The 23477-nt window shown below is 43.9% G+C and overlaps 1 protein-coding gene across 1 annotated transcript in view; it reads left to right on the top strand.

Moving 5' to 3' along the window:
• Window positions 1-6215: 6215 nt before the first annotated feature.
• Window positions 6216-23477, top strand: part of PDE6C (phosphodiesterase 6C) — a 47536-nt gene continuing 30274 nt past the window's right edge. The window contains exons 1-4 of the mRNA XM_032231971.1: window positions 6216-6695; window positions 19944-20096; window positions 21675-21764; window positions 23109-23249. Coding sequence (XP_032087862.1) covers window positions 6216-6695; window positions 19944-20096; window positions 21675-21764; window positions 23109-23249 — 864 coding nt within the window. The remainder of the gene's footprint in view (window positions 6696-19943; window positions 20097-21674; window positions 21765-23108; window positions 23250-23477) is intronic.

Below are 23477 nucleotides of genomic sequence, written 5' to 3'. Positions count from 1 at the left end.
AGAAAAATATCCAGATTCTATAGTTAATCAATTCCTCTTTCTTTCATTAAAAAGCCTAAACTCTGGACCTGGAGAGGAAACACATTGTTGCTCGGATCAATATTTTTAGTCCTACGGGATTGGACGGCATATAAGTTTATTAAATTATGAATTAGTCAAATCAAATAAGTTTAAAAAACAGTATCAGAATCAAGAGGAAAGCCCATTTAATTACTTGAGAAACATGTCAGAACTCTTTATGATTGACTTATTCGGCAGGCGATGCCATGATTTGTTTTAACCACGGTTTCTCGAGCAAGCCAACGTGTCTTTACGCATTCCTCATTTTAAGCCATTTTAGCTATTATTGAGTGTTCTCAGTGGTTGTGTTCAAACTGTATGCTCACTCAACATGAAGGAAATCATATTAAGCTCACCACCAAGTGAACCATTAGTTTTCAGATGGAGTGAAGGACCATGTATAAAGTCCAAAGCTATTTTTTTCTTCTTCTACAGGAGAAAACTTCTTACAGAAGCAACTTGACTTCTGATATGTGGGGTTTTATACAGATAGCCATTGGTTAACAATCACTTTGATTAGAATGCAGCTGCGCGAGCGATATTGGGTGTACCTAGATACACCCATGTTACACCTATCCTCCGCGAGCTGCACTGGCTCCCGATCGGTCTCTGAACCTTTAAAGCCCTACATGGCTTAAGGCCTGGATATCTACAGGACCGTCTCCTGCCACATACCTCCCAGCATCCAATAAGATCTCACAGGGTGGATCTTCTCCGGGTGCCGTCAACTTGACAATGTCGTTTGGCGGCTCCTCGGGGGAGGGCCTTCTCTGTAGCTGCTCCGGCCCTATGGAACAATCTACCCCCAGAGATCCGGACCCTCCCCACTCTCACGGCCTTCAAAAAGTCTATTAAGACCTGGCTTTTCTGGCAGGCCTGGGGCTGTTGACCTCTTGAATGAGGTCCAGCCCCACCACGGTTGAGTGTGTGTTGTGTTTTAACCTATTTTGTCTTCTACTTTTTAAACTTTTAGTACTTCTTAAATTGTCTTTTATGTAAGCCGCCCGGAGTCCTTCGGGATTGGGCGGCATATAAGTTTATTAAACTTAAACTTAAACTTTGTTCATTCAAAATTATGACAGCTTTTCCTTATAATTGGTCCTTGAAGTTTCATCCATTCCTGCACCCTGACGCATGATTGTAATGACATAAATTCTAGCCCTAATTATCACCATGAAGCAAGGACTGTATATCGGGTCTGTAGTCATTAAAAGGCAATTTAACTATGTGTTTAACTATGGAAATTTTCTCACTGCTTTATTTTTAAAAAACCCATATGATATAGCACCATAATTCCACTAAACTATGGAGTTTATGCCACAATTTCAAATTTTCCTACCTAAGTATTGCCATCTGTCAAAAACTGACAGTCACTGCAAATTTTATCAGAAATAAAATTATATTTGAAGTTGATCTAGTTGATCAGCTTTTAAATGGTAATCAAAGATCCTTTTTCAATGCTCTGGATTGATATCATTCCTTAAAAAAACTGTATCATATGGGTTTTTATTTTTTAAAAACCCATATGATACAGCACCATAATTCCACTAAACTATGGAGTTTATGCCACAATTTCAAATTTTCCTACCTAAGTATTGCCATCTGGCAAAAACTGACAGTCACTGCAAATTTTATCAGAAATAAAATTATATTTGAAGTTGATCTAGTTGATCAGCTTTTAAATGGTAATCAAAGATCCTTTTTCAATGGATCTGGATTGATATCATTCCTTAAAAAAACTGGACCTTTTCCTTGTTCAAAATATAAGCATCCATACAGCATAAAATGCAAAAGGAAACGTTAAGAAACTTTTCCTTTTCAAACTTGCTGGATGCTGAAAAAGCAGTGAATGAAACATTCAGCCCTTCTCGGTTGATCAAATTAACCTTAAATATCTTGTCAAAGGTTGAACTGATAACATGAAAAAAAAAAACAGGGTTTTTTGTCTTTCTTTTTTTTAAAAAAAAACCTTAGCCATTGGGGATAAGTAGGAGAACGAGTTGCTATCGCTATGGTTACAGTATTTAAATGTAAATACTGGATGAGCAAGTAGAATCTCATAAATACCTTTGGCATTTCCCTGGCACTTGAAGCTATTTGAATAATCATCTTTTATCCTTCTTAGACTATCCACGTACTACAGAAGCTCAGGGCCGAGGCATCACTAAGAATCATTCCATAAATAGTTGCATTTGCTATAGTAACCGCAAACATCAAAAGCAAAAAGTAACTTACGTATTAAAATAACAAGCTTTGGCTGTGCCAAAATTGCCTGAAAAATCAGAACAAAATCTATTTAGTTCATCACTTTTTTAAAAAATTCAAATTTAATCATGATGATGGTGGTTGGTGGTGAGGAATTGTGCCTAAAAGTCTCACATGAAAACAGAATCAAACATATAAATCTCCACCTTCTGCTTAAGAATAAACTGCTATCATTATTATTATTTTTAGTAAGAAAGTTATGAAGAGATAAAGGGACACATTTGGAAGATGATTATTTTGGCAAACGTGCTTTTTGGAGCTTTTTGGAATTAACTGAATAAACAGATCGGGGGGAAAACGAGAATGAACTGCTATTATTCCTCTTATTATACCATGTTAATAAAATCATTCTTCACTACTGATATTCACTTAATCTGGTTATTTATTTTAGTATAGTAGTATAGACTTTATTGTCATTGCACATCATGTATGCAATGAAATTTGTAATTTTCCTTGCTGTAATTTATGGATATGTAATTTATGTATGCAATGAAATTTGTAATTTTCATTGCTGTAATTTATGGATAATTTACCCTTTTTTAATAGATTGCAAAGATTTGTTTTCTTATTTTGGGTGGTGGTGGTTTGGCTGAAAAATGAAAAATACAGAAGTGTGAAGATGTTTCCTTAACTCTCCTACCCTGAGAGTTGAATAAACACGCGTTGTCTTGGGCAAAAGGCTGTACAGCTGTGCATGAAAATAAACAAACACATATTTGAAATTGGTTTTATTAAATTCTAAGAGACTTAGATCTCCGCAAACATGCACAACTCTTAAGGCTTTTTCCACCGTGGCCTTAAGCAGCTTTTGACTCCCTTGCGTAAATAGGCTGGAAATGAAGTCAGCTTAAAAAACCTCTTTCCAGATTTCAGCCCCTTCCTGTGTTTTGACCCTCGGGGATAGCCTGGGATTCTGCTCTTTAACCTTCCCGCTATTCTGGGAAGGCAACTACCGATTCCATTTCTTTTCATGTATGGGTCTTTGAGGACACGAGGCTTTCACTGATAAGCCTTTACGTCAGCCCTCGTCTGCTGACGCTTCTACTTGGCACATCCCCTGTGATGTGTTTCATCAGTGGCATGGTCACAAGCCACAACAAAACCAAACATGTTTTACTGCATTCTCCTTCCTGTCCCATGTGTTAGAAAGTGAAAATCAACAGAGCTCTTAGCCAATTTCACCTGGATTTAAAACTTTCATTTGTTTTCTCCTGTGAAAGAATGACAAGCACTGAAGGTTCACTGTTTTGATAGTTTTAATAGCCTACTGTGAAAACAAAGGAGAAAAGAGACATTCCACATTCCTCCCAGCTGTCAGCCTCTGCTTTGCTGCTGCTTCGGCTGCCATTGAAACGGGGAGGGGGGGGCATGGTATTTGGGAGGGGATTATTAATTGTGCTGGAGGAAGGTTCTAGAGTTTCTGCTGCCTGTCTTAATGCGCATGCGGAGGAGGTTTCCCGCCAAGGCCAACGGCACCGACATTCCATCTTGGTGATGCCTTTCGAAGTTATCTCACACCTGACACTTGGGAGAATTATGATTGGACTGTAACTGGGATGCCAGGGGGGTGGGGAATGGGTTATTCTATATATCATTTGCTTTCGCGCCTAAATAATCAGTCTTCGCTTTGCTATGCTTCTGATCATTTATAATTAGTAAAAGTACACTTGATTTCTATCAATGGAGTCTCGTGGTTTTCTTTCCTAATTATTCAATGGAGGAGTGCTGACACCAGCGGCCGGTGAGATCCCACAGATTGGGCCTCCTTCAGATGCCGTCAGCCAGACAATGTCGGCTGGCGGCTCCCCGGAGGAGAGCCTTCTCTGTGGCTGCTCCGACCCTTTGGAACGAGCTACCCCCAGAGATCCGGACCCTACCCACTCTCATGGCCTTCAGGAAAGCTGTTAAAACCTGGCTATTCCGGCAGGCCTGGGGCTGTTGACCTCATTGTTGAGGTCCAGCCCCGATCGTAACGAATGGATGTGTGTTGATTTTAACCTGTTTTTATTTTCATTTTTTATTACTTTTTCCCCCCCTTCGCTGTAAGCCCCCCGGAGTCCTCCGGGATTGGGCGGCCTATAAATCGTAGAAATAAATAAATAAATAGATAAACAAATTAATTAATTAATTAATTAATTAATTAAACTTAGGTTTCAGTGAAAATTGAAGTGAAATGAAATTTCAGTGAACTTGTTAACACACAAACAAAAAAGGGGCTCATCCTGTGATTGTTATTATTATTTTTAACGTCTAATGTTTCACCAATCCAACAGTCCAGTTCTTTCTCCTTGGTCTTTCGGTTTCTTTTCTACCAAAACTCATAACTGAACGCTGATCACCAAATGGAATAGAAACAAGGGAAAGAAAAGAGTTGAACAATCCAGTGTATCCAGCCATTTTGCTTAGTCTGTTTTCTCCTGTGAAAGAATTACAAGTACTGAAGGTTCACTGTTTTAATACTTTTTAATAGTCTACTGTTCTGACCCCTCTCCTCCGTCCAGGAACGAAAGCCGAGACAAACGTAAATGAGAATGTTTTTTAATAAGTCCAGACTCTCGGTGGCTGAAAGCCAAATCAACAAAGAGATAAGCACTCTGGCAGCAAGTCCTACAAACCTTGGCAGCAATGCAAACAAACTCTGGCAGCAATCCAGCCTGCCAAGTTTGTTTCTCATTAGTCCCTAACGTTGACTAGGGTGTGGCACAAGCAGTCTCTTTTATTGTCTGGGAGAGGAGCTTAATGACCATCAGCTGAGTGTAATTACCTCCTGTAATTACGTAGTTGTTCTTGACACCGAGTAGCCCTTCGACGGCGTGCATCCTGGAACAACTCACAGGTGGTTTCTGGATCACTCACTCTTGTCTCCTCCCCATGGATCCAAGGCTCAGGCGCCACCTGGTGGCCAACCAATCTCTCTGCACCCTGCTTGGAGTCAGAACCCTGTCCAGGGTCCTCCACATCCTCCAGGGCCGACTCATTGGGCCCCTCGCTGTCGGAGTCTGGTGGCAGCTCCAACGGCTCCTGCCGGGCCACAACAGTCTACTGTGAAAACACCGGCATTGATTCCTGACTGCACTGCTTCCTGCAGTTCTTTTGCCAAAGTTTTTCAAAAATGGTTTGTTTTCTTCCCAGGGTTAAGAGAGGGGGACTGGCACAAGGACATCTAGCTGGCTTCCTACCCAAGGTGGAACTAGAACTCAGGACCTTCCACCTTGTAGCCTAACCATTATACAAACTGGCTCTCTTATTTGGTATATGAATTCCGTGCTATGCTTTTTAGCCCTACATACGTTCTTCCACGAAGAAAGCAGCATCAATCCTTTAAAAGCATCCTAGCTTGCTTTATCTATCCGAGATCGATGAATCATTTACACTGAAAAGGGTCAACACATGTGAATGCAGATCTCCAGGAAGCAAAAGATTGCCTTTGCAAATCCTCCGCGGGGAAATTAATGACAAGAAAGAGCACGCGAAAGCCAGGGAAAATATACACGTACAGCCTTATAGGTATGTTTTCTACACTGTGCGTGATGTAGCAACAGCGAGATTGGTTTATCACGCTAAATGTCTGATTTAGAATAGGCAAATTAAGAGTGCTGAAGGATTTAGTGTCCTGACATCTCTTTAATTAGCAGTCACTGGATCCTTCAGTTAAGAAGGCATAAGCTACTGGACTGCTGTCATACTTCAAGGGTTTTAGAAGGTTGGAAAGCCCTCAGAACAAATCTGGAGTCTACAGTTGCTGGAGATATAATGAACAACATGCCCTTTTCCTATTAGAAGCAAAATCAGACTTTTGCTGGGTTTTGGTGGGGATGCAAGAGTAAAACAACAACAATAACAACAACAACAAGCAACAACAACAACCTGCCAAAGAGAAGCCAAGCAGGATGGGTGAGATCAACAAGGAAGATGTTGAAAAATATTTGGACAACAACCCGCAATTTGCCAAGGAGTTTTACGATAAAAGACTTCGCCCGGAAGCATTAACGAACCTCTTCAGAGTCAACACCGAGAATTTGAAGGAAGGAATCTCCTTCCAGGAGATGACCAAGGTAGAAGAATGTGAGATACTTTTGGAGTTGCTATCCGAAATCCAGGACGACGAAGCTGCCATGGAAAAGATCTCACATAAAGTCCTGCAGAGGTTGGCACAGTTAATAGCAGCCGACAGGTGTAGCATGTTTATCTGCCGTTCCCGTAATGGGACCCCAGAGTTAGGGAGCAGGCTCTTCGATGTCACCCCTACTTCCAGTTATGAAGACAATTTGGTGCACCCGGATAAAGAGATCGTTTTTCCTCTGGACATCGGGATAGTAGGCTGGACTGCTCATACCAAGAAATCATTTAATGTTCCAGATGTAAAGAAGGTGAGTAGGAGTTTCTTTTGAGTTTGGAGAATTGATAACGTCATTTTATATTCCGGACTTGTGTAAAAAGACATTTTTTAAAAAAGAAATTAGGGGGCTATAGAACTACGGAGACTTCTTAAATGTGCCAAGTCTCTGAAATGGCTGGCAGAACGTAAATATATATTTTTTCCCCACATAGGAAACTATTTAACAATTCATATTCTTCAGCATCTTAGATGCTGAGATTGTTTTAGAGCATTATTTAAACTAGAGACAGAAGAAGGACTGTTATTTCTAAAGCAAATCCGTATCTGAGATTGTTGAGATCTAAACTCCTAATTAGTGTTCCTCCTTACTTCAAACTGGACTGAAATTAGTATTTAATTAAATAACACACAGAGATGTTGGATTTTTTTTTAAATCATTTGAGATGGTCTCCCTATTTTAGTTTGAGGGAATTCCCTAGATCATGAATATTAGAAGTACCATCTTAAGTCCAATGAGGTAAGATTGTTCTTGATCTCCTTGGTTTATGCTCCTGTAATCTACTTTATGAATTGAAAGGATTATCCACCAAGCTCCCTTGTTGATAGCAACAGGCAATGCATCAAATATCGCTTGATATTTCCCAGGTAGCACCTGGGTTTGATTTTTGTGCTGCAGAGAGAATATTTGACTAAAACAAACCACCATGGAACCACTTCTAGTCTGTGACCATAATAAAGATTGATTGAATCCCAATAGGCTTATGGCTCAATTAATCTAATTCTTGCCTGTGTGGTTATGTTTCCTGATATTATTTCTGAACCGGGGCATAATTCATTAAGAATTTTCTCTTGGGGAAACAGAGTGAAATAAATAAGAAACATTAAACAAGGATCTAGAATATGATCTGCTTTCTGGGAATCATCCTGAGAGGCAGCCAAAATGAATGCAGTGGTTTTGATTTTTGTACTGTAAATCTGCAATAAATTTGGAAGAAATTTATTGTAGAATTTTACATCCTGACATCTTTTCCTTTCCTTTTCCCTCCCTTCTTATGGATGCACTTCATACCACTTATAAACTCACAATCAATCTGACCCTTTTATACCTAAAACTAATCCTCGATAGAATTAATCTGTCAATTTGATGCAGCCTACTATTTTTATATATATTTTTTGTCTTAAAAAGCAGTTGCACGTAATTTTTCATTGATACAGGGAGATTTTTCTATTCTGTTTCTATATCTTCTAATTTAAAGAACATCACTTTGGAGGCATTTCCTATGTATTTTGATTGCATTTTGCATATTCTTCTACAGAAAGTGTGTATCTCTTGAAGTAGGTGTGAAGAGTTGGATTGTTTGATTCTAACAAGAGTTAGTAACTAATGTAAGCTATTATAGTATCACCTCTGTCTGAATATCCAGCCCTGAATACAGATTTTGAATGTAATTTTTCAGACATTTTTAAATTCAATATTAGCACCCAATTACTGATCTCTTCCTTTTGATATGATTCCCTCCCTGTTGGAATAATCCTGCACTTCTGAATTGTTTCACTATTATGATTTTGTTATAATTTTGATACCACCACTATTCATACCAATAATGTCCTATTTCATTCGTCAGTCAACGCTCTCTCGTTCACATAAGGGAATTCTGAAAATATACGCTCTTAATCAGCATCATCATTGGAAATAAATTTTATTAAGAACTGCTTGGTTGAAATAACTTTTAGGCTTTTTAAAAAAAAGAATCTCTGTGTAATTCATATGCATCCATTTCAAAGAAAGATGTGTTTTTTTGGTTACGCACAGAGCATTTTCATATTTTTCTTGTATCCACGATGATTACGCTACAGGTAGTCCTCAACTTATGAGCCCAAAGTTTATGTTGCTAAGTGAAAAGTTTGCTAAGTGAATTTTGCCCCATTTTACAACATTTCTTGCTGCATTTGTCAAGTGAATAACTGCAGTTGTAAAATCAGTAACATGGTTGTTAATTGAAACCTGGTTCCCCCCCCCCCCGACTCTGCTTGGCAGAAGGTTGCAAAAGATGATCACGTGACACAGGGACGGTGCAACCGTCATAAATGTGAGTCAGTTGTCAGACAGCCGAATGTAAATCACGCGACCCTGGGGATGCGGCAACAGTCGTAAGTGCGGAAAAATGGGCATAAGTCCCTTTTTTCAGTGCCGTTGTAACCTTGAACGGTCCCTGAATGTACTGTTGTAAATTGAGGACTACTTGTATTAACTATTAAAAATACAGCAGGGGCACCAGGCATTTAACTCCGTCCCCACTTTTTCTGGAAGTAGGGGGAGAGGACATATTCTAAAACCAATGGGTAGCTTGGAGAAAAAACATTGATTGGATGATGTTCTCTGGTGTTCCTATTAGTCAGTAGGAGGGAAACAACTAATCTCTGATTACATAATCTCTATAGGTGGCATGTGTCTTCCTCGGTCTCAGGCCTTCTACCAAAGTGTGGGAAGCTGGTTATCACCTTTAAAGCCCTACATGGCTTAGGATCCGGATATCTACGAGACCGTCTTCTGCCGCATACCTCCCTAAGACCGATAAGATCGCACAGGATGGGCCTTCTCCAGGTGCCATCAGCTGGACAATGCCGGCTGGCGACGCCTCGGAGTAGGGCCTTCTCTGTTGCCGATCCGACCCTATGGAATGAGCTACCCCCAGAGATCCGGACCCTACCCACTCTCATGGCCTTCCGTAAAGCTATCAAAACCTGGCTTTTCCGGCAGGCCTGGGGCTGTTGACCTCTGGATTGAGGTCCAGCCCCGCTTAGACTGGGTGCATGTTGTGTTTCTTTTAATTTGTTGTGTCTTATTTGTTTTAATCCTTTTTAATATTTCTTGTTCCTGTAAGCCACCCGGAGTCCTCCGGGATTGGGCGGTCTATAAATTCAATAAATGGAAATGGAAATGGAAATGGAAGTTTGAGACTTCTGCGCAATATCTTAGCTATTTTTTAGCACTGCAGTCTTCTGGACGCAGAGATCTGATTTGCTCCTGGATCTGTTGGGAGAGACTCTCCTACTTTAGAGTCACCACTGGGACCACTTTTATTGTCCACATCCTCTTTAGTGCTTCTTTCAGGCCATGGTACTTCTCCAGTTTCTCATACTCCTTCTTCCTGATGTTGTCAACAATACTTCTCTCCCTCCCTCCCTCTCTCTCCCTCTCTCTCTCTCTTTTCCTCCTGCCCGCCCTCCCTCTCTCTCTCTCTCTCTCTCTCATGGACCCTGAGTTTGACACCCTGTGCTAGTTGCTACACAGTGCACCTGAGGCCTTGGTTGCCACCTGGAATAGGGGGGCTGCCAAGGCTTTTGACGGGATCGCTCCAGTGGTGGGTTGCTAACTGGTTTACTATCCGTTCGCTCATGCTCGTGCATGCGCAGAAGCATCCAGGCAGGTAGGCGGAGCCTCCCGCAGCTGCCACTACCGGTTCGGCTGAACCAGGCCCAACCGGGAGCAACCCACCTCTGGAAATCGCACCCATGCAATTTCTCCCCTCTTGTGGATCCCGCCACCTGCGGGTTCATGGATGAGCTGAGGGAGATGGAAAGACGAGAAGAGATACCTAGAGTAACACTGGTGCTCAACAAAGGCTGAACTTGACCAAACATGGGTTAGAGCTGCTATTAAGGCCTACCTTGTGATGTTAAGGGTAGCAAAGCATCAAGGCTTCTGCATGCTTTTTGCATCCATGGACTGTGGATGCATCCTCTGGCCTTGTTTATGGGGAACGTGTCATGTGGGGAAGGATGGGCTCAGATAACTTCTTGCAGAGGGTTCACCGACAAAAGGGCGAAGGACAAAACCGTGCCTGACTAAACCGCCGTGACAAAACCGTGAGTTCTAAACCGCGCCGAAGAATGAGTGCTGAATCGCGCCGACAACAGCACGGCGACAGAAGCGCACTGTAAACCTAAACCTAAACCTAACCCTAAACCTAACACTAAATGTAACGCTAACGCTAACCCTAACCCTAAACGTAACCCTAACCCTAACCCTAAACCTAACCCTAACCCTAAATCTAACCCTAAACCTAACCATAAACCTAACCCTAAACCTAACCCTAACCCTAAATCTAACCCTAAACCTAACCCTAAACCTAACCCTAACCCTAAATCTAACCCTAAACCTAACCATAAACCTAACCCTAAACCTAACCCTAACCCTAACCCTAACCCTAACCCTTACCTTAAATCGCCCTTCTGTCGCCGCGCTGTTGTCGCCGCGCTGTTGTCGCCGCGTTGATTATGTCACGGTTTTAGCGATGCGGTTTTGTCGGCGCACTTTTGTCATGCGCGCTTTTGTCGGGTCACACTGGCAGAGATGTGCAGGGTAATTTGTTCAGCGTCTATTGGACAAAGTTGCTTAATTTTTGTGGACTCCAGCCTTGTTGTGGGTCCAGAGAAGATGCCTGGAGAGGAGCCTTGCCTTGTTATTTGTGATTATTTTGAACCTCTTGGGCCTGAGGAAATTGACAGGGTTCTTGGGACTGTTTTGTATATGCATGCACCTCCTGGCTTGTTAGAGCAGCCGGTGGGTTGTCACACGAGTGGACTCCCTAGTGGTGAACTCTGACTTGAATGACAGTTGTTCCTTTACCTTTGGTTGACTTGGTTTGCCCTCTCCTAAGGAAGTCATCACTGGGTTCCACTATGCTGGGCATTTATCTATCTATCTATCTATCTATCTATCTATCTATCTATCTATCTATCTATCTATTTATTTATTTATAAAATTTATAGGCCGCCCAATCCCGAAGGACTCCGGGCGGCTTACAAAGCAAAGAGGAAAAAAAAAGAAATAATAACAAATAGCAATAGCAATAGCAGTTAGACTTATATACCGCTTCATAGGCTTTCAGCCCACTCTAAGTGGTTTACAGAGTCAGCATATCGCCCCCAACAACAATCCGGGTCCTCATTTCACCCACCTCGGAAGGATGGAAGGCTGAGTCAACCTTGAGCCGGTGAGATTTGAACCGCTGAACTGCAGATAACAGTCAGCTGAAGTGGCCTGCAGTACTGCACCCTAACCACTGCGCCACACATTTAAAATCACCACACATGCACTCGATCTGATCGGTGCTGGACCTCAACAGTGAGGTCAACAGCCCCAGGCCTGCCAGAATAGCCAGGTTTTTACAGCTTTCCTGAAAGCCATGAGAGTGGGTGAGGTCCGGATCTCTGGGGGTAGCTCATTCCAAAGGGTCAGAGCAGCCACAGAGAAGGCCCTCCTCCGGGGAGCCGCCAGCCGACATTGTCTGGCTGACAGCATCTGAAGGAGGCCCACCCTGTGGGATCTCACTGGCCGCTGGGAGGTATGTGGCAGTAGGCGGTCACGAAGGTACGCTGGCCCTAAGCCATGTAGGGCTTTAAAGGTAATAACCAACACCTTGAATTGCGTCTGGAGACCAATTGGTAGCCAGTGCAGCTCGCGGAGGACAGGTGTAATGTGGGTGTACCTCGGTGCACCCAATATCGCTCGCGCGGCCCCATTCTGGACTAGCTGCAGTCTCCGAACGCTTTTCAAGGGTAGCCCCATGTAGAGCGCGTAACATAGCATCCTTCTTGATTGTCTCAGGGGATTGTGGGTAGGTGGCACTGTGTTGTTGTTGGATCCAGTTGGGGTGTATTTAAGGAGGAGAGATCCTGTCCGAGAACCAAATATGTGAGATGATGCAGAGTCCCTGCTCTTATTCCCTGCTCTTATAAAATCACTCCGATTCGGACAGGCTTGGACTCTGACTGGGTAGATTCGGGCGAGTCGACGGGGATGAATCTTGTGGAGACTATCTGGGATGAGTTGGACCCTGTGACCCCCGAGAGCATGGACAGGATTATGGTGCTGCCACTTGTGTGCTGGACCCGTGTCCCTCTTGGTTTGTTTCGGCTTCCCAGGAGGTGACACGAGGCTGGCTCCAGGCGATTACCAACACTTCATTGAGAGAAGGGTTCTTCCCACCGCCTTGAAGGAGGTGGTGGTGAGGCCCCTCCTTAAGACGCCTTCCCTGGACCCAGCTTCTTTAGCCAACTATCGCCCGGTCTCCAATCTTCGCTTTGTAGCGAAGGTTGTCGAGAGTGTGCTAGCAAGTCAGATTCCTCAGTACCTGGATGAAGCTGCCTACCTGGATCTGTTTCAGTCGGATTTCAGGCCTGGGTACAGCATGGAGACGGCATTGGTTGCATTGGTTGATGATCTCTGGTGGGCCCAGGACAGGGGCTGCTCCTCTGTCCTGGTCCTATTAGACCTCTCAGCGGCTTTCGATACCATCAACCATGGTATCCTACTGCAACAACTTGGTGGTTTGGGAGTGGGGGGCACTGTTTTGCGGTGGTTCTCCTCCTACCTGTCGGATCGGTCGCAGTTCATGTTGACTGGAGGACAGGGATCGACCCCGAGGTGCGTCACTTATGGGGTGCCCCAGGGGTCAGTTCTCTCACCCCTCCTGTTCAACATGTATATGAAACCGCTGGGAGAGATCATCCATGGTTTTGGGGTACGGTATCATCAATATGCTGATGATACCCAACTTTTCATCTCTACCCCAAACCACCCAAACGATGCCCTCAATGTGATGTCCTGATGCCTGGACGCTGTGCGGATCTGGATGGGGAGGAACAGGCTCAAGTTCAATCCCTCCAAGACTGAGTGGCTGTGGTTTCCGTCACTCCGATTTGTGCATCTTGTTCCATCTTTGATGATAGGGGGAGAAACTTTACCCCCCTCAGAGAGGGCCCGCAATCTGGGAGTCCTCCTGGATACGCGGCTTAGTTTAGAAGAACACCTGACGGCCGTGACCAGGGGGGCCTTTTATCAGGTTCGCCTGGTACATCAGTTGCGCCCCTTTCTAGATCGGGATGCTCTGTACACAGTCACTCATGCCCTTGTCCTTTCTTGCCTGGACTACTGTAACGCTCTCTACATGGGGCTGCCCTTGAAGAGCACCCGGAGGCTTCATCTGGTCCAGAATGTGGCTGCACGGGTTATCATGGGGGCACCTAGGTGCTCCCATGTTACACCCCTTTTAGGCGGCCTGCACTGGTTGCCGGTTGTCTTCTGGGTGCGATTCAAGGTACTAATTATGATCTTTAAAGTGCTCCATGGCTTAGGCCCAGGGTACCTGTGAAACCACCTACTGCCACCGGTAGCTTCCCATCGTCCAGTGCGATCCCACAGAGTTGGCCTCCTCAGGGTGCCATCGGGCAGACAGTGTCGGCTAGAGACCCCCAGGGGGAGAGCCTTCTCTGTGGGAGCCCCTTCCCTCTGGAATGAGCTGCCCCCGGAGCTTCGTATAATCCACGACCTCTGGTCCTTCCGACGCACCCTAAAAAGTTGGCTTTTCCAGCAAGCCAGCCTGGCCTGAATAGAATAAAATACAGGATTAATTTGGTTGTTAATTTTAATTTAATTTTTAAAATTTTATTGTAAATATCAATTGGGTTTTTTTGGATACTTTATTTAATGTCCCTTTTAATTTTTGTAATAGGTGTTTTCTTTTATGTTGTACGCTGCCCTGAGTCCTTGGGAGAAGGGCGGCATATACATCCAATGAACCTTAAACCTTATTCAACATTTATGTGAAGCTGTTGGGTGACCTTGTCTGTCACCGTGGGGTGAAGTATCACAGACCCAGTGCACAATCTGTGGGCCTCCTAGACTCAGGACTGCAGATGGCCGTCTTGGCGCTTAGAAAGGCCTTTGCACAACTTTGCATTGCGTACCAGTTCCACCCATTCCTGGATCGTGGATCTCTGCTCACAGTTACTAATGCCCTAGTCACCTCCTGATTGGATTACAGAAATGCGCTTTACACAGGGCTGCCCTTAAAGATTAACTGGAAGCTTCAGCTGGTGCAAAAAACAGTAGGATGGGCAGTTACTTGTGCTAAAACAGCACATGTTATGTCTCAGCTCCGCAAGATGCATTAGTTAATTTAATTTAAATTAATTTATTAGATTTATAGGCCACCCAATCCCGGAGGACTACGGGCGGCTTACACAGAACAAGAAAAGAAAAACAAACAAAATAAAAATAAAGATTAAAATTCCCCAACACGCATACGTTCTGATCGGGGCTGGACCCTACATAATAAGGTCAACAGCCCCAGGCCTGCCGGAACAGCCAGGTCTTAACAGCTTTTCTGAAGGCCATGAGGGTGGGTGAGGTCCAGACCTCTGGGGGCAGCTGATTCCACAGGGTCGGAGCAGCCACAGAGAAGGCTCTCCTCCAAGGCCCCGCCAGCCAACACTGTCTGGCTGACGGCGTCCTAAGGAGGCCCACCCTGTGGGATCTTATCGGCCGTTGGGAGGTATGTGGCAGTAGGCGGTCTCGCAAATACACTGATCCTGAGCCATGTAGGGCTTTAAAGGTAATAACCAACACCTTGAATTGCGTCCGGAGAACAATTGGCAGCCAGTGGAGCTCGCGGAGGATAGGTGTAATATGGGTGTATCTCGGTACACCGAATATCGCTCTCGCGGCTGCATTCTGGACATTCTAGTTGTCAGCCTAGTTGTCAGTCTGCTTCTGGGTCCAATTCAAGCTCTTCATGGCATGGGGCCAGGTTATTTGAAGGATTATATCTTCCCAATTACAAGACAAAGTATTGTCCCATCAGCTCCGACAAGGACCAAGGAGGGGAAACCTCTCTGTTGTCTCATGGAACCTTCTCAACCCTGAAGGGAGATCAGCCTCATTCCTCATTTCCCAGAAGATCTGGCTTTTTTATCCAGCCTCGGAGTGGGGAAGGTCTCATGGAACTGGGGTGGGGGATCTTGAAGTGGCTTTGTAGCAGCAGATTGCGGTTTGGTTTAGCAATCTACTTACGAAAGACCAGGACTCGAGACCACGAAGGGACGAGAGAAACAGCTTTATTGATGCGTCAAGAGTTCAGAGTGTTGCACACCAAAACTGAACTGCCTGGGAGGGAGGGAGAGAGAGAGAGAGAGAGAGAGAGAGAGAAAGAGAAAGAGAAAGAGAAAGAGAAAGAGAAAGAGAAAGAGAAAGAGAAAGAGAAAGAGAAAGAGAAAGAGAAAGAGAAAGAGAGAAAACACATGGCCGGCAAGCCACTCCCACCAGGTCACATGGCCGGCAAGCCACTCCCACAAAGGAGGCCACACCCACAGAGTAGGTTCAAAAAGTTTTTGAAACCCACCACTGATCTGAATGTAACAGCTGATGTAATGAAGAGGGTGTGGGGGGCAGAGTGTTTGGGTGGGCCCCATTTGCAACTCTTAGTAGCTGCATCTTTCCTTGGGATCGATTTCAATTTTCAATTTATTGTCGCCAAAGACCAGCGCAGATAATAAACAAAATAAAATTTAAGACAGAGTTAACATTCATTTGTAAAACAACCCCAATTGACATCTATAAGTGAGATCCAGGGTGTAGCAGCCTATACACAATTAGAATGTAAACATTAACATTATATTGCATGTGATAACTTCCACAATTACAACGAAGTAAAAGTACCTAAAATTTTTAATATCAACAAAGCAATAATATATAAAATGTCAATGAATTGTAGTGACAAAAACGGGTTATTGACCAATCAAGATTTGATGTATCTTCTCTGCTGATGCACAAAACTTCATTACATTTGATGTAACAAATGAGCTGCATTGATTGAATCTGGGTGGACAAGGATATCTACTCATCAGTAGTGGGTATCAAAATTTTTTAGAACTTCTTCTGTAGATGTGGCCTGCTTTGTGGGAATGGCTTGCTGGCCATGTGACTGGATGGGAGTGACTTGCCAGCCATGTGACCGAGTGGGAGTGGCTTGGTAGTCATGTGACTGGGTGGGCGTGGCCAACTTGTAAAATGTGGTGAAGCTCACTTAACAACGCGCTTGCTTAGCAACCAAAATGTTGGCTCAGGAACTCTGGCATTTGAAGCACGCAAGTCTTAAAGCTGTCGAGTTACAAGACCCTCGCACCCCTAACCCTTTAGGAAAAAAAGCTCCCAGGGGTGTTCAGACTTGACAGCTTTAAGACTTGTGGACTTCAACTCCCAGAATTCCTCCTCCAGTCATGTTGGCTCAGGAACTCTGGCATTTGAAGCACGCAAGTCTTAAAGCTGTCGAGTTACAAGATCCTCGCACCCCTAACCCTTTAGGGAAAAAAGCTCCCAGGGGTGTTCAGATTTGACAGCTTTAAGACTTGTGGACTTCAACTCCCAGAATTCCTCCTCCAGTCGTGTTGGTTCAGTTAACTCTGGCATTGAAGTGTGCAAGTCTTAAAGCAGTCGAGTTACAAGACCCTAACCCTTTAGAAAAAACCCCAGGGATGTTCAAACTTGACAGCTTTAAGACTTTAAGGTTTTGATAGGACCCTTAGAGGTGGGCGATTGGTGAGTCAACTAATCAGTGAGCAGCGGGCGGGGCAAGCATGGTGCGGACGGGCAGTAGGAGGGAGCTGGAACCGGTTCTAAACGGCACATTAGATTTGTGGAACCTCTTCTACAGAAGAGTTTAGAACTGGCAGGAACCCAACCCTGTGACTCATGAATGAAGAAAAATATACATGCATGATATTTACTAATCCTAGGTAGTATGAATCTGATTCAGATGACTCTGTAAAGGGCGAAAAGAACAATAATAGCAATAGCAATAGCAGTTAGACTTATACACCGCTTCATAGGGCTTTCGGCCCTCTCTAAGCAGTTTACAGAGTCAGGATATTGCCCCCAACAACAATCCGGGTCCTCATTTCACCCACCTCGGAAGGATGGAAGGCTGAGTCAACCCTGAGCCGGTGAGATTTGAACAGCCGAACTGCAGAACTAGCAGTCAGCTGAAGTAGCCTGCAGTGCTGCACTCTAACCACTGCGCCACCTCCGCTACATGATCCCGGCTCTGGAGGGATCATGTAGCAACTGCCTTACACACCTGCAGTGTGATTTTAGGAGAAGACACATTGTTGGAATGCACTAAGTGAGCATACCTGGGTAATTCGATTTATTTCTTTGCTTTCAAATCCAAAGCGAAGTTATCATTTGGAAGACATTTGGAGAAAACCTGGACTGGAACTAATTAGGGTACCCTGCAAAAATGACGAAAGAGGCTGTCACATTAGGAGAGCATCCCTTTCACGCTTGGGTTGCGATACCACCTGCAAATATGGCATGTACATGACAGAGCTTTTGTTGCAAGAATAGAAGACAAGACAATAGAATAACTTTATTGTCACTTTGAACGTACATTAATTGGCATACATTAAAAATTAAAATTTCATTGCATACAACTCTTAAAGGTCGCCACCTCTAATTTTACACTAGCAATAGCAATAGGAGTTAGACTTATATACCGCTTCATAGGGCTTTCAGCCCTCTCTAAGCGGTTTACAGAGTCAGCATATTGCCCCCAACAACAATCCGGGTCCTCATTTTACCCACCTCGGAAGGATGGAAGGCTGAGTCAACCCTGAGCCGGTGAGATTTGAACCGCCAAACTGCAGCTAACAGTCAGCTGAAGTGGCTGTAGTACTGCACCCTACCCACTGCGCCACCTCGGCTCTACATGAACATGACAAGCTAAATAAATAAACAAATAAATAAATACAAAATTATGTATATACACACATATATTATATGACACAGAGAAACAACACAATCTAGTGTGTTGGAGCCGAGGTGGCGCAGTGGTTAAATGCAGCACTGCAGGCTACTTCAGCTGACTGCAGTTCTGCAGTTCGGCTGTTCAAATCTCACCGGCTCAAGGTTGACTCAGCCTTCCATCCTTCCGAGGTGGGTGAAATGAGGACCCGGATTGTTGTTGGGGGCGATATATGCTGACTCTGTAAACCGCTTAGAGAGGGCTGAAAGCCCTATGAAGCGGTATATAAGTCTAACTGCTATTGCTATAGTTCGGATGTATACACGAATCTTGCGAGTTTACCGGACAGATGGCATAGGGAAGAAACCTGTTACAGACTCTGATAGTCCTGCTAGAAATACTTCGAAACTTCCTCCCAGAGGGGAGCAACAGAAATAGAGCATAAAGTGTGTGTGTAGGGGGTCTCTAATGATGCTTTGAGCTCTAAGCACCTAGCGCTTATAAGCAGTATCCTGAATAAAGGGGAGTGAGCTTGCCATAAACTTCTCGGCTGTCCTCACTTCTCTCTGTATGGACTTTCTATATGAAGCACTGCTGCCCGCAAACCAAACAGTGATGCAGTTTGTCAAAATGCTCTCAATTGTGCCTCTGTAAAACAAAGTTGCCAGGACAGAAGGAGAAAGATGTGCTCTCCTTATCCGACGCAGGAAATGCAGAAGGATGACATCTGGAGACCAGTTCAGGTTGTTAATTATGTGCACCCCAAGATACTTAATACTGTTGACCACCGCTACAGTTACATCTTTGATACTGAGTGGGGTACGCCAGCTCTTTCTAAAATCTACAACGGTCTCTTTTGTTTTATTAATTATTATTAATATTATTATTAATTTAGGACCAGGTTACTTTTATTTCAGCACTGAGCCTTCACCTCTTCCCTATAAGCATCTTCATTGTCATCTCGGATAAGACTCACCACTGCTGTGTCATCCACATACTTCACACAATACAATTTGCGTGTTTCATCACTTGCCTCCTGTTGTGACTCAGCAGACGTTTGCTGTGAGTTGAGTCGGGAGCAAGGAATAACAATGCAGCTGGGGCTCGTTAGTGTCGTCTTCTGGAGATAAAAGGACTGATGGTGCCACGCCCTGGTTGCAGAAGTCAAGGTTCATTCGTTCGTTCGTGGTTCGTCGTTCATCGGTCGTGGTTTAATTGTGAGAGGCACTTGGATAAGTGATTTGCTTTCGGTAACCCTGATTCGAAGAGGCACTTGGAGAAGTGATTTGCTTTCTTTTTGTAAACCTGGTGTTGCTGTAAGAGCTCTTTGTTTTTGCATTCTGCTGCGTAACCTTTTTTGCCAGAGACTTTATTTATGTTTATTTTTGGGCTCGCAGACAGCGTGAGCTGAGACTGATAAAGGCTTTCTTTTGGCCAGCTTTGTGTGACTTTAGTTTTGGAACAGGCTAAGTGGGGGCCAGAACACCTCCCTATATCCCTCTTGCAGATGTCATTATATAACTGTGCCATTCTCTCATTACACTTCTCCGTGTTAACGGATAAATGAGGCTTATCTCTCAGGGGTATTAGAGGCAAGCAGTAACAATTCAGTTCTTTGCAGATGAAATATGTCCTCAGGGTTATCCTCACTCGCACGTGAAAAATAAATTAACTGTTCCTGTTTGTTTCAGAATAACCACTTCTCCGACTTTGTGGATAAGCAAACTGGTTATACGACCAACAATATGCTCACCATTCCCATTTTGCAAAACAAGGAAGTTCTCGCCGTTTTCATGGCACTTAATAAACAAAATGCCTCTGAGTTCACTAAAGAGGACGAAGATGTAAGTATGGATTGCTTTTTCCAGAAAATACACGGTTTTCCTTAATCTTTCGGTGAGCAGCTTGACATCATCTTACATTTTAGGGTTGTTGAAGCCTAACATGGGCTCGCTCCATGGATTTCTTATGCACATCAGAGGAGAACCTCTAAGCAGAAAGTGGTACTACCCTGTTTCCCTGAAAATAAGACCTCCCCAGATAATGAGCCCAATCAGGGTTTTGAGCACATGCGCTAAAATAAGCCCTCCCCCCAAAATAAGACTTTCCCCAAAAATATTGCAATGTAGCAGCAGCCATTAGATGACTAAACTCACTGCCTCCTGCACCTCAAATATAGCAATAGCAATAGCAGTTAGACTTATATACCGCTTCATAGGGCTTTCAGCCCTCTCTAAGCGGTTTACAGAGTCAGCATATTGCCCCCAACAACAATCCGGGTCCTCATTTTACCCACCTCGGAAGGATGGAAGGCTGAGTCAACCTTTGAGCCGGTGAGATTTGAACCGCCGAGCTGAAGATAACAGTCAGCTGAAGTGGCCTGCAGTACAGCACTCTAACCATTGCGCCACCTCGGCTCTTAAATATAATAAGACCTTCCTGAAAATAAGGCCAAGCGTTTATTTCGGGGGTCAAAAGAAAATAAGACCCTGTCTTATTTTCGGGGAAACACGGTATAGTTCATCTAAAAGTATTCACAGTAGATGCCACGTGCCTAACGCAAGTGACTGCAAAGGGAACAGGGGAATATCCAAACCAGAGGTGGGTTCTTAACGGTTCAGACCAGTCTGACATAATAGGTAGTAACTTGGCCGGCCGCACATTCAAACTGGATCTATTAGCAGCGCCATAGGCTCCGCCATCTTGTTTTTTGCTTCTGCACATGACCAGAAGCAATTTTTAAACTATTGTGCGAAGCATGCACACGCCCGAAGCGCATCTCTGAGGGAACTAGCAGTAAAAGAATCTGGAACCCACCCTTGATCCAAACGTTAAGAGGAAGTCTTTAACCGTGTGATTCAAGTCCTGTTGGGCATGTGATGCAGATAAACAAGAAAGGGGCTTTAATCCAGCTATCATGGCTGCCATCTTTAACTTTGATTTCACTATGGACACCAATATTGGTGGCAAGTGATGATTTATGACATCAGCCAGCCATTGTTCAATACTTTTCAAGATAGAAATGTTTCTTTCTACATCAGTGGTGGGTTTCAAAAATTGTTCGAACCTACTCTGTGGGTGTGGCCTCCTTTGTGGGAGTGGCTTGCCGCCCATGTGACCGGATGGGAGTGGCTTCCCGCCCATGTGACCGGATATGAAGATGCCGACGACACCTGTCAGAACCACCTTAAATGACCTCACACACAGTTTATTTGTCACCTATCTCGTTCTCATGGAATTGTAATTGCTTAAATTTTAGTCTCAGCTTTGACAAAAATGTATGGACTGAAACTCCCAGCCAGGTTGACTAGGGAATTCTGGGAATTGAAGTTGACATATTTCGAAGTTACCAAGGTGGAGAAAATGCCGATAGCGTCCAATAACTTGTTGTAATAATTTGTCCTCTTTTATTTTTTTTGCAGATCTTTAATAAATACATTCGGTTTCTTTCACTTGCTGTGAAACATTGCCATGTTACGTACCTGTATAACATTGAACTTAGAAAGAGCCAGGTAAATGATTGCTATCTATTTTAATAGCCAATGAAATGTGATTATTTTGTATGGATAGTTTGGTGTTATCTTTTTTTCTTGTCAAGAGGACCTGTTAATTTTGTCAATTTGTCAATTTTAATAGATTTGTATGCCGCCCAAATCCCGGAGGACTCCGGGCGGCTTACACAAAAGACAGTTTAAAAAAGAAGATATTAAAAATTTAAAATATAAGACAGAACAAATTAAAACAGGACACAACATACACTCAATCTTAACGGGGCTGAAGGTCAAGATCAACAGCCCCAGGCCTGCCGGAACAGCCAGGTCTTAACAGACTTACGGAAGGCCGAGAGAGTAGGGAGGGTCCGGATTTCAGGGGGCAGTTCGTTCCAGAGGGCTGGGGCAGCTACAGAGAAGGCCCTCTTCCGAGGAGCCACCAGACGACATTGTGCAGTCGATGGTACCCGGAGGAGGCCCACCCTGTGCGATCTTATTGGGCACTGGGGGGTATGTTACAGGAGGCTGACATTGCCTATATTTGTACCTATGTGTTGTGACTCAGCAGTTCTGCTGAGAGTTTTTTCGGGATACAAGATTCAGTATGCAGCTGGGGCTTGTGGGAGGAAGTTTGGAGATAAAAGGACGGGTGCTGCCACGCCCTAGTCGCAGGAATCAACGTTCCTTCGTGTGTTCCTTGTTTGGTATGACATTGCTTGATTATTAATCGTGATTTATGCTTGTTACACTTGGATAAGTGCTTTGGTGTTTCATGTAAACCTGATCCGTGGAGACTGTGGAAGAAGTGCAGTGCTTGTAAGAGTTTTTGTTTTGCATTCTTGTCGGAGACTTGTATTTATGTTCTTTTTGGGCTCGAAGCCAGTTTGAACTGAGAACTGATAAAGAAAGACTTCCTTTTAAGTTGAAGAGTCGAGGTGGCGCAGTGGTTAAATGCAGCACTGCAGGCTACTTCAGCTGACTGCAGTTCTGCAGTTCGGCTGTTCAAATCTCACCAGCTCAAGGTTGACTCAGCCTTCCATCCTTCCGAGGTGGGTGAAATGAGGACCCAGACTGTGGGGGGTGATATGCTGACTCTGTAAACCGCTTAGAGAGGGCTGAAAGCCCTATGAAGCGGTATATAAGTCTAACTGCTATTGCCTGCCTGCGTTTGTTAAGAGCCGTGAAGGGGGGGGGAGACAGAACACCTATGTTAGTTCCAAACAACCTATTATGTCATAGGCTTCACCAGATAATATCACAAATGTCGTAAATGTTTGAACAGGCATCATCATGTTTTTTTCTATCTCTCATCAGCCACGTATTAAAATACTTTCCCCCAATCCCACCCTGCCTTCTCTTTAATAGATACTTTTATGGTCAGCCAACAAAGTATTTGAAGAACTTACAGATATCGAACGACAGTTTCACAAAGCCATGTACACTGTTCGACAACATTTAAACTGCGAAAGATATTCCATTGGTCTGCTAGATATGACCAAAGAGAAGGTCAGTACAATTTTATTTACTGCTAGGAAACAATTTAACTGCTTATCATTCCTTGCTTCCAAGGAAAGCCTCTTGCCATGCAGAAATCATAATCAAGCCATAAACCCAAACAGTGAGAAGCATGATCTTTGAACATGAATTCTATTGCAATCAATATACCGTATTTCTCAGAGTATAAGATGTACCTTTTTCCCTCAAAAAAGAGGGTGAAAATCAGGGTGCGTCTTA

The sequence above is a fragment of the Thamnophis elegans genome, chromosome 15, assembly GCF_009769535.1.
Source record: "Thamnophis elegans isolate rThaEle1 chromosome 15, rThaEle1.pri, whole genome shotgun sequence".
In the NCBI taxonomy this organism is placed as follows: domain Eukaryota; kingdom Metazoa; phylum Chordata; class Lepidosauria; order Squamata; family Colubridae; genus Thamnophis; species Thamnophis elegans.
Note: the sequence above shows the minus strand (reverse complement) of the source record. Positions and strands in the feature narration are given on the sequence as shown.